General features: G+C 61.1%; 1 protein-coding gene across 2 annotated transcripts; it reads left to right on the top strand.

The window, feature by feature from the left end:
- Positions 1-2,346: 2,346 nt before the first annotated feature.
- On the top strand, positions 2,347-11,083 carry EFNA3 (ephrin A3). Of its 2 annotated transcripts, XM_030824365.1 has the most exons (5): positions 2,347-2,592; positions 8,633-8,946; positions 9,421-9,486; positions 9,672-9,749; positions 9,962-11,083. In XM_030824365.1, exons 1-5 carry the CDS (start codon positions 2,465-2,467, stop codon positions 10,090-10,092), a joined length of 717 nt encoding a protein of 238 aa, XP_030680225.1. In that variant the 5' UTR covers positions 2,347-2,464; the 3' UTR covers positions 10,093-11,083. The 2 variants fall into 2 exon arrangements, with proteins under 2 accessions (XP_030680225.1, XP_030680226.1); XM_030824366.1 differs by lacking the exon at positions 9,672-9,749.
- Positions 11,084-11,318: the final 235 nt, after the last annotated feature.

Here is an 11,318-nt window from a genome sequence, read left to right as displayed (position 1 = left end):
GAAGCCCAGACCTTATAAATAGAGGCCTATAGACAGACATAGGCATTATAGCTAGAAGCACATATCCTGTAGACAGAATTGCCATATATGGTCATATAGTTTGTGCATGGCACAAAGGAGCCACCCAAGGGGAAGGGGATATCAGCCCAAGCTCCCTCACTGAGACAGGGAGCCACTAGAGCCACCTCTCACTGAAGGAGGCAGCACCTTTGTTTTTGCACAAAGGCACCACTTGCCAAGAGATGCACCCTAGGGACTGAGCCTGCAAAGAAGGGTCCTTTTTCTAATTCACACAAAGGCCCAAATCGGCTAGCAGCCCTATGGATAGAGGCCCAGGTAGACAAAGCACTAGATCCCACAGACACAGGCCTAGCTAGGCCCTATAGAGAGTATCTCAACTTCAAAACCAGAGGCTTCGACTCCATAGAGAGAGCTGCTTAAATCCTGTAGAGAGGGCTCCAGATTCTAAGAGAAGGACTCAGTTATTATTGGAGGGTGGGTGTGGGGGTGCCAGATTCTAAAGAGTACCCCGGACCTATAGAAAAAGGCCCAAATTCTTAAGCAGAACCTAGATTCGATAAACAGGGATATATCTTTTCTAAAATGGAATTTAAAGTCCTAGACCAAACCAGCAAGTTCCTGTTCACTATCAATATGGGCAGCGTCTCTGCCAACTGTGGGCCCCTACAAAGAGAAGCTGAGCTTGTGGAACAGGGAATATGATTTGAGTGGAGGGGGCTGGGATTTGTGGCACCTGGAGTAAGCAGGTTAGCATCATTTGGGTGAAACAAATCTCTCTGGGGATGAGGAGCCTGTGGGGAGGGAGAGCTGTTTGCAAAGTCCCCCACTCCCATCCCAAGGGGCCTAATTTATTTGCTGGCTTCTGAGAAGGAAGAAGAGATCTCCTGGGGTGGAGAGGAGCCCAGAGAAGACAGAGCCTACTCTCACCTGGCAGCAGTCAGACACTGAGCCTATTCTGGATAGCACCGCCCCTGCCCCCAGCCTAGCACCTGAGGCTGACTTGTGGTCAAGACCCTGTCCTGCCACAGATAAGCAGATAGGGAGGTGCCTGCATGTTCCCTCTCCTGAAGCATAGAAGCAAAGTAGCGGCATGCCTGTCTCCCTGGACACAAGTGGTTGGCTTGCGTTCTGAGAACCCAGTCAGGCCTGGTTCCGCCTGGTCTGGGCCTCTCCAAAAGAGAAGAGACAAGGGACGGATAGCCCTAGGTCTGGTTTCTGAACGCTTTTCCTGAACTTCTACTTCCTAGAAAAAGAGAAGAGGAGAGCAAGGAACTGTGTGTGTCACGATGCATGTGGGTTTGTGTGTGTGTTGTGTGTGGATGGATATAGGTGTGTGCTTGGGTGTCTCTGTGCCTGATCTCTAGCAGTCTGATAGTGCCCTTTCCTATGTGTGTCTGGAAGGTGTACCTGTGTGTTCGTACGTCTGTGTCAGGCGCCTGTGTCTCTATGTTCTCTGCCTTTGGGTGACTGTGCCTTTTTTCCTGAATGTGTGTGTGTGATGTGTGTGCTTGGGTGTCACTGTGAGGACAATGACTGTGGTGAGAGCTGGAACACAAGATGCTCTGCCCTCTGACTCAGGATCAGCGTCTCTGAGAGTAGGAGTGGGAATGCCTGGGGACACCCCTGGCTGCCCCGGGAGGGGCCCTGCCTAAGTGCCAGTGAGGAATCCTTTGTAGGTGTCCAGGGAACCCTGCTTTACCCCCAGCTGACTCTCTCCTTGACCCCCTCCTGCACCTTGGGTTCTGGACCACTGAAGGCTCTTACAGCACCCAGTATTGACATTCTGGGGGGTTCAGCTCTTTTACTCTGCCTCCAAGAAAAACAAGCCTCATGCTCAGCTGGGGGCTTCAGGTCACCAGCTGTCAGAGCCTTGGTGCCAGCTGAGGACTTCTCCACCACCCTTCTGTGCCCACCTGAGTCCTCACGCACACGGGTAAAGGGGGCATGGACGCAGCAGAGGGCCACAGTGTTCAGAAGGGAAGGGGTCCAGCCCTACTTACTAAGAGGTCCTGGATCCCCAGCTTCTTCTCAAGTCTGCTCCTTCCCCTCATTCCCAGAGATGAATGGACTTCCCTGAGATCAAGATCCTTATCTTGGGTTCCCAAATCCTTCTGGGAAATTCAGCCTGGGAAGCAAAAGGCCCAGGACCAGTTGTAGCAAACTGAACCCAAGAGGGAGAGGCGAGGCACGCGCTGGTCTTTCCCGAGGGGGCAGCACGGCCCCCACCTCCCACGCGTCGCGCGCTCCCCGCCGGAGCGGGACGGGGCCTGTCGGGGGCGCGACAGGGGCGGGGCTTCGGGGGCGCGCCCAGGAGGGCGGAGGGAAGGGCTGGGGGCGTGGCCTAAGGCTGGGGGCCGGCGGCGGCGGCAGCAGGGAGCTGGGAAGCTGAGAAGCCGGGAGCGCGGGGCTCAGTCGGGGGGCGGCGGCGGCGGCGGCTCCGGGGATGGCGGCGGCTCCGCTGCTGCTGCTGCTGCTGCTCGTGCCCGTGCCGCTGCTGCCGCTGCTGGCCCAAGGGCCCGGAGGGGCGCTGGGAAACAGGCATGCGGTGTACTGGAACAGCTCCAACCAGCAGTGAGTCGGGGACCCTGGGAGTCCGCGCGTCGCGTGTCAGTGAGAGGGGGAGCCGGTGGGCCCGAGAAGTCCTGGGGGATCCCGGGGTGGGAGTCCTGGGAGACCAGAGCCGGGGTCTGGGAGGGGACGGAGAGGGGGACGCACTCTGTGGGCGTCTAGGAAACTCGGGGGTGTCTGAAGAGGCTGTTGGGGGCTGTAGTAAGGAGCGCTCGGGCCGTGCGGAGGAGGCTGCTGGAGGGGCCCCCCACCCCATCTTGGCTTCTCTCCGCACCCGCCGCTGGAATAGCATGCCCCTGTCCCATAGTCCCACCAGCTGGGCTGGGATTTGGGGGTAGCGGTGTGCTGGGGATAGGCCGCTGCATTTTGCGGCCCAGGGATGACCTGTTTTTGGCCATGAGGGCTTCCAGGGGTTCTGTCTAGGACTCCTGCTTTTAAAAGTGGGGTCCAGAGCTGAGGCAGGGAGTCCGACCGAGCCCCTCCCTAGAAGGAAGGCGAATGGGTTGTCTTGGTTGCGTGGATAAGCCCGGCTGGGGTGAGGTAGGGCTGGGTCGCCGAGTTGGGGGGCCCTAGGAATGCTGCTTGGTTAGGATGGGAACGTGGGGTACCGGCGAGAGGGAAGGAGGCAGAGAGATGTCGGTGTGTCACACACGCACACACACGCCCGGGCTGGGGACGGCGAATGGCTCCAAGTGTGAGCGGGCGTGAGCGGCTGTCAGTGTGCGTGTGTGTCTGAGTGTGTGATTTGTGTGTCTGCGTCGGCGATCGTCTGGGGGTGGGAGCGGGCGGAGGGTCGGGGAAGGGTCTGCGGTCGCTGTCCGCGCGGCCGGCTGCGTCTGGGCTGGGGTGGCTGTTGGCGCCGCCGCGGTCTAGGCGGGTGTCAGGGCGGCCGTGTGGTTTCCCGGGGTGTGTGGCGCGGTGGCCGGGTGCTGGCTGCGGGGCCGGGTCCTCATTCTGCTCAGTCCTTGCTGCCCTTGTCTTCTCCTCCCCGCCAAGCCGCCGTGTGTATCACCCTGGCCACCTTAGTGTGTGTCTGTGTGTTGGTAGGGGGAGATCCCTGGGGACGCGGGGGTCACTGTCACACCTGCCCGGGCGGTGGCGGCAGCACTGCCTCTGGCTCCCCACCCCAGGGACCGACTGACCAGGGAGCAAATGGCCAGACCCCAGGGGAGGGGACCGGGAGGGTCGGGCGGCCGCGACCCCCAACCTCTCGGAGGAGGGGCTGCCGCTCGCCGCTCCGCTCTTTGTTGTTTGGGGCTCCGCGCCGCCCCCTCTCTCCTTCCTCGCGCCCGGAGTGTCAGACTGGGGGTGGGGATGAGCCAACGACGCCCCCCTCTCGCTTCCCTTGGAAACCTTGGGGGTGGGGACCTGGCCCCTCCCCCCCCGGAGCGGGACTCCAAGAACTCCGGGGGGCGCTGGGGGCTGACTTTCCAGCTCTATCTAGCTCAGCCCCCTCCCCCAGACTCACACGTCCGCCCCCCACCCCGCTAGAGTCTGGCGGGGAACGGAGAGCTCGCAGGTGAGGGGCCCCGGCTTCCCCGCCACCCTTGGAGCACCTCAGCGTTCTTAGCGGAAGCCAGAGCCGGGGAGGATGCGGGAATAGGTTTGGTGGGGGGAGGTGTTGATCAGGTTCCCCTCCCCCGCATACACCTGGGCGCAGGTGAAAGCTCAGGGAGCGGGTGGGGGAGCCCGGGTTCCGGGAGCCTCCTTTCTGTCCTGTCTACTCCGTGCGGGCCTGGGCCGGCAGAGGTAGGAGGGGGCGCACACTGGGCCAGGAGGCTGCCGCCGCCCCCGCCTCGCTTCCCGGGCCTTTGTTGCCGCTGCGCCCGGGCTCCCCGGCTCCCTCACTGCGGCAGCCGCGGCCCCATAAATCGTGAGAGCGACGTGCTCCGGAGCCGAGAGTGGAGAGGGCCGGGGAGCTGGGGGCGGGGCCGACCGAGCCACAGGCTCCCGTGCCCCCTCCCCCTAGTCACGTGAGGTGGGCTCCAGGCTCCCACCTCCCGTCACGTGCGGAGGGTCTCTGCCCCTTGGGGTCACGTGGGGAGGGTCTTGCGACCCCGCCTCCTGGGGGGTCACGTGGGAGGGTGCTGGTGGGACACGTGCGTCGGCCTCCTTTGACAGACCTGGGGACTGTGCCCTGCACACCGGCCGCGACCTAGCTCTCTGCCCCCCACTCAGTACTTCCATTTAGTCCCGTGGAATAGGAGAGACCTGTTCCCAATCTGGCCCAGAAACTAGGGGTGGGGGGATTGTATTGGAGGGATGCATTAGAGTATGAGGTCGAGGAGTCCCCTAAGCCGGGAATCGAACTTGGTGAGGGGGGTTGGGACGGCCGATGGCCAAATATATGCCCCCTGGCCTGTGTTTCATTTCTTTGCAGAACTGAGCAAGGATGTTGGTATTTGCCCCTGTCTCAAGGAGCTTCGAGAACATCTTTCTATATAGCTGTCTCTCGACCTATCTCTGAAATGCTTCTGTTGCTGATCTCTCTTTCATTCATGCATTCATTCAACAAATATTTATTGAGGCTCTACTACGTCCCTGATGGTCTTTCTCTGTGTTTTCTCCCAGTCTCTGAGTCTCACTCAGCCTTGCACCCTTCCCTGTCCCTACTTCTCTCCTTTGCGTCTCTGTCTCCGCCGTCTGTGGGCCTCTCTGGCCTGCCTGTCTCTCCTGTTCTCCAAGACTCTCGGTTCTCGTTCTCTTCCCTGCCTCTCTGGGTTTCTGGCTTCTCTCTCGCACGGTGTCTCCCTTCCTTTCCCCTCTCAGTGAATCCGGCCTCTGCTAACCTCCCCTTCTCGGTGTGTGTCTCCCCCTCACTCCGTCTCTGTGTCGCGCTTTCGGCCGGTCTCTCGCTCCTCTCCGCCGCTGCAGATCAATAAACCTTCGCCGCCGCCGCCGCTGTCGCAGGGAGGAGGGGCGGAGGTGTCGGGCGCGCTGATTCTCCCCCACCCGACGCGGCCCAGGGAAGCCTTTAGACCCGGGCTGGCCAGACTGGGACGGGCGGGGCGCCGAGGCCCAGGGCGCCTGAGGGGCGCAGGGTTGTCAGCGTGCAACCGCCGCCCCCCGAGCGTTCCCGCCACCACCGCCACCACCCTCAAAGCCCGGGCGCGCGGACCCCACGCTGCGCACACGTGGTGCGGCCTCGCCTGCTGGAGCGGGCGGCGCGCAGCCTCGGGAGCGCGCGCTAGAGGGAAGAGGAACCCGGGTCTACGTTCTTCCTCCACCCCTTTAACTCTGCAGCCCGGCGTCTAAGACCGGGGCTGGGGGTGGAGGATGGCGAGGATTTGACAAGTTCAGGGCCCCGTGGGATCCTTTCCCTACTCCCTGGTCTTGTTGGACACCCTGTTTACCTGCCCTAATTGCCCCGGGCTGGGGGAGAAGTTTGCTCCTTACCCGCTCCGCCCGCCTGCCCCCTCCGCGGACACTCCGGGTTAAGTGGAGCCAGGCGCGGGCCGGCAGGGCACTGAAAGCGAGAGAGAGGTGTCGGGATGCGCCTCAGAGGCGGTGAGAGTCGGGAGAGACCGAAATAACGGGGCGAAGGGACACCCCCTCCAAATGGGGTGTGTCGGCATTCGCCTTTCTGCAAGAGAGGCGAGAGGCTATAGGGGATGAAGTGGAGCAAGAAGAGAGAACAGTAAGAAGGGGCAGGGCACAACCCGGTCCCCAGGTCCCAGCCCACCCCCACCCTTCCGCAGGAGGTGCGGCCCTGGAGGCGGGGTTAGCTGCGGAGCTTCGCAGGGGCCCAGCGGCACCTCTCTCTCCGCACTGCTAGGGAGAGGGAGGGAGGATGACAGATTCAATTAAGGTGCCCAAGCCAAGCAGACACGTTGGGTCTCCAAAGAGTTGTGGCTGGGAATTCCTGCCTCTCACCCCGTTTGTCCCCGTGCCCTCTGTGTACCAACTGGGCCCAGCCACCCCACCGGTAGGTCTTTCTCTCACATGCCCAGCCTTGGGGGTGGGGGCATTTCAGGGGCTGTTCCTGCCACCCAGCGCAGGAGTACATAACAGATGGCTTCTCTTCACCTGTGGTCGCCCTGCAACCTTTTTTATAAGGCTAGTCCTGCCCTGTTGAGGAAATGGAATTACCTGTAGGAATACCTTGGGTGTTGGCTTCCTCCGTGCTGGAATGGGGTGTGTTGTAGGGGGAACTGGGCGGCACAGCAGGGAGGGGCTGCTTCAGAGTGGGACTGGAAACATGGGTGAGGCTCAAAGACAGAGATCCCAGTGTGGCTGTGCAGCTGCTCCAGACCTGGCACCCTCACCACTGGCGGCCCCCTCCCCAAGGCCTGAGGGGAGGAACAGACTATGGGGTTGGTGACGGACAGGCAAGCCTAGAATGGCAGTTTGGAGCCAGGCCTGGTCTAACCCGTTTTCCTGCTCCCAGTGCCCCAGGCCGAGACTCCTGCCCACCTGACTGCCAGGGCAAGGGAGGGGCCTGAGTGACCCATTACTCCCATGGGAACAGAGTGGGGCTGGTGGCATTCCTGATGACCAAAGGAGGCTGTGCCAATTCTTACTGGGGTACCCAAACATCAGCTCTCTGCCTGCCTCACTGCCAGGCTTGGAATGGGTTGCTGGTGGAGGGGACAGCACAGGCAAAGCCAAGGAAGTGGGGTCAGGGGGGAGGGACCCCCAAGGCCCCACCGTGTGCAGAAGCCTCCATGCTCACTTCTTTAATGGATCTAATTACTGTTTGGGGAACTGGGTGGTGCCTGGTGACATAGGGAGCCAGTCTCTCCCCTCAGGGAGCTCCCAGGGACTAGGGACCCCGTGGTTTGACGTTTTGCCAAGGACCCCATGCCTTTCTGTGTCCACCACTCTCCTTGCACTGCCAAGATATGTGCGTTCTTACCGTAAAGAAATTAGGGAAAACCCCTGCCCCCTCTCCGAGTTTCTTTCTCCATTCAGAGGTTTCTCCATCCCCACACCGCTCAGTACTGCCATCGAGGGTGTTAAGACCAACACTTTGATGGTGACTAGCAAGGCAGGTGGGGATTACAAGGGACCCAGCATCTGCTTCTCTGTCCCAAACAGGGATCAGGGAAATAAGAGGCGCAGCCATCTTGTCTAGGCCCTGTGCCCACTGCTCTGCCCAGCATCATTAAGGGGGGCCATTGTGCCAGGTTGAGGAAGGAGGTGCACAATGAAACAGAAGTTTGGGCTGGTTGGCATGATGCCACGTGGAGTCTTGGTACTGAGTCCCTTAGCGCCCTCATGTGTTTTAAGTTCCTGGGAGCCTAACTGTCCTTGGCCTCAGGGTGGGGTCTCTGTCACGGGACTCAAGGTACAGAAGCCAGTGATATTGTAGTATGGGGAGGGCAGGGAGAGACCCCAGATTGGTGGGGTCAACCAATACTGGCATGCGGGCCAGCACACATACAGCCCAGCTTTTCTGTGTGTCTGCTGCCTATGAGTGGGCGGTGGACATATTTGTGTGTGTGCCATAGAACTTATGCATGTATATGCATGAAACCGCCATACATGCGTCTGTAAGGGCAGGTCCTGCTGGACAGGCCCCCGGGGTGGACTGGCAGCCGCAGGGAAGCATGGTGGGAGAAGCGATGGAGGGTGTGTGTCCCTCGGAGGGGATCCCTCCCACGTTCACCCTTGGCTTCCATCCCTCCCATCCCTCCTCCCGGCTGCTGAATTATGCGGGATGGACGGAGGAAATCCGGGCCTGGGTCTGGGAGTCGCTGGGGCCTGCGCCGTTTCTGTGGCAACCACAGCGTACGTTCCCTTCTTCCCTCCGCCCCTCTCCCTCGCCTCCTTTTCTTTGGAGGCAGGCCGGGCTTCCCTGCGCCTTTGCTACCCTCTGGTGGCCAACAGGAGAAGGACAGACCAAGAAGGAGGGCACGGAAGGAGACTTAGTGGAGCGGCGGCACTAGGGCCCCGGGGGCAGAGACAGGGCTGAGCAGCGAGGAAGCTCGGAGGAAAAGTCGGGAGGCTACGCGGACCCTGGGGAGGGGCTGCGGAGCGGTCAGATGGAAAGCGGCTTTGCTCTGGGGTTTCTTCGCTCTGAGCCGCTTCCTCTTCCCCACAGCCTGCGGCGAGAGGGCTACACCGTGCAGGTGAACGTGAACGACTATCTGGATATTTACTGCCCGCACTACAACAGCTCGGGGGTGGGCCCCGGGGCGGGGCCGGGGCCCGGAGGCGGGGCAGAGCAGTACGTGCTGTACATGGTGAGCCGCAACGGCTACCGCACCTGCAACGCCAGCCAGGGCTTCAAGCGCTGGGAGTGCAACCGGCCGCACGCCCCGCACAGCCCCATCAAGTTCTCGGAGAAGTTCCAGCGCTACAGCGCTTTCTCGCTGGGCTACGAGTTCCACGCCGGCCACGAGTACTACTACATCTGTGAGTGACGGCGGCCGGGCGGGCGGGTCTAAACGCGAGAGTCTGAGTGACAGCCGGTGGGTGGAGCCCCGAGGCTCCGGGGCGGGGCCGGCGCGGCGGGCGCCAGGTCTCGCGGCTGAGAGACCAGGGAGGAGGCGTGGGCACGGGGCGCCTCAGGGGTTCAGCTCAGACGAGGTCGTGGGGCCAAGAGAGGAGTTTGGTGACAGTCCCAAGTTTGGGCTGCGGAGAATCGCTGTTTCTGTGTGGGACATTCCGGGGTTGGAACATAAGGGATCCCAGTTTCTTGAGGGGTGGGACCAAAGGGGCGTTTAGGGCCGACGGCAAAGCTACAGTGACCCGTGTCCCAAGGGTAGGGGAGCTCCTGAAGGAGACCGCCCGACGGGGACAGTTTGGAGGGGTGAGAAATAGAGCCGTCGAGGGAGGGCACAGGGCACACATTGGGCCAAAGTGACTCAGGCCCGGTCTCCTTCCCAGCCACGCCCACTCACAACCTGCACTGGAAGTGTCTGAGGATGAAAGTGTTCGTCTGCTGCGCCTCCAGTGAGTAGAATCGGCTCTGAGCCGCGCCCCCATCCTCAGCTCCCTGCTTTGGGGCTCCCCTGGCTTCCTGGGGGTGGGGGCGGAGGGCACAGGTGAGGGGGTCTTGCTCCCCAGCCGTAGCAAGGGGAGGGAATCCTGGCCCTGACTCTCCCCTCCTCTCTCCCCACCCGCACCCCACCCCGCAGCATCGCACTCCGGGGAGAAGCCGGTCCCCACTCTCCCCCAGTTCACCATGGGCCCCAATGTGAAGATCAACGTGCTGGGTGAGTCTGCGCAGCGCCCTCTGGTGGCCACTGCTGGAACCGCAGCCCCCGCCCCGGTGCCCGCTCACCTTGCATGCCGTCCCCCGGGGCCCTGATACTTCCTACCCCGTGGGTGGTCACGTCCCTGGCTCCACTGCTGCTGCCGCTGCCGCGTGCCCCTGTCCTGGCGCGCAACCCAGCCCTCACCAGTCTGTCTGTTCCTCTGTCCACAGAAGACTTTGAGGGAGAGAACCCTCAGGTGCCCAAGCTTGAGAAGAGCATCAGCGGGACCAGCCCCAAACGGGAACACCTGCCCCTGGCCGTGGGCATCGCCTTCTTCCTCATGACGTTCTTGGCCTCCTAGCTCTGCCCCCTCCCCTGGCGGGGAGAGATGGGGCGGGGCTTGGAAGGAGCAGGGAGCCTTTGACCTCTCCAAGGGAAGCCTAGTGGGCCTAGACCCCTCCTCCCATGGCTAGAAGTGGGGCCTGCACCATACATCTATGTCCGCCCCCTCTACCCCTTCCCCCCAGGTAGGGCACTGTAGTGGACCAAGGACGGGGACAGCCATGGGTCCCGAGTGGCCTTTGGCTCTGGTAATGTTTGGTACCAAACTTGGGGGCCAAAAAGGGCAGTGCTCAGGACTCCCTGGCCCCTGGTACCTTTCCCTGACTCCTGGTGCCCTCTCCCTTTGTCCCCCCAGAGAGACATATGCCCCCAGAGAGAGCAGATCGAAGCGTGGGAGGCACTCCCATTGCTCTCCTCCAGGGGCAGAACATGGGGAGGGGACTAGATGGGCAAGGGGCAGCACTGCCTGCTGCCTCCTTCCCCTGTTTACAGCAATAAGCACGTCCTCCTCCCCCACTCGCACTTCCAGGATTGTGGTTTGGATTGAAACCAAGTTTACAAGTAGACACCCCTGGGGGGGGCGGGCAGTGGACAAGGATGGCAAGGGGTGGGCATTGGGGTGCCAGGCAGGCATGTACAGACTCTATATCTCTATATATAATGTACAGACAGAGTCCCTTCCCTCTTTAACCCCCTGACCTTTCTTGACTTCCCCTTCCAGCTTCAGACCCCTTCCCCACCAGGCTAGGCCACCCACACCTGGGGGACCCCCTGGCCCCTCTTTTGTCTTCTGTGAAGACAAGACCTATGCAACGCACAGACACTTTTGGAGACCGTAAAACAACAGCGCCCCCTCCCTTCCAGCCCTGAGCCGGGAACCATCTCCCAGGACCTTGCCCTGCTCACCCTATGTGGTCCCACCCATTCTCCTGGGCCTTTTTCAAGTGCTTTGGCTGTGACTTTCATACTCTGCTCTTAGTCTAAAAAAAATAAACTGGAGATAAAAATAACTGAGTGTGTGTGATTTCAAGGGGCCATCACCCTTCTGTTACACTGGTTAAACCTCACAGGGCACAGGGCCTGAGTAGGGGAGGGAATTCTGGGGCCAAAGAGTCAACAGGGTGTTCAAACCTTGTTCTGGGGCTCATCTTCATTACAAAGGCAGCGCTGCTTGGAAAGAGCAAGAGGGGCCTCCAGGCAGGGCCTGGTTGACTTTGGTCAAATCACTTAACCTCTCTGATTCTC

This window comes from Nomascus leucogenys, chromosome 12, assembly GCF_006542625.1.
Source record: "Nomascus leucogenys isolate Asia chromosome 12, Asia_NLE_v1, whole genome shotgun sequence".
In the NCBI taxonomy this organism is placed as follows: domain Eukaryota; kingdom Metazoa; phylum Chordata; class Mammalia; order Primates; family Hylobatidae; genus Nomascus; species Nomascus leucogenys.
This window is presented reverse-complemented; position numbering and strand designations above follow the sequence as displayed.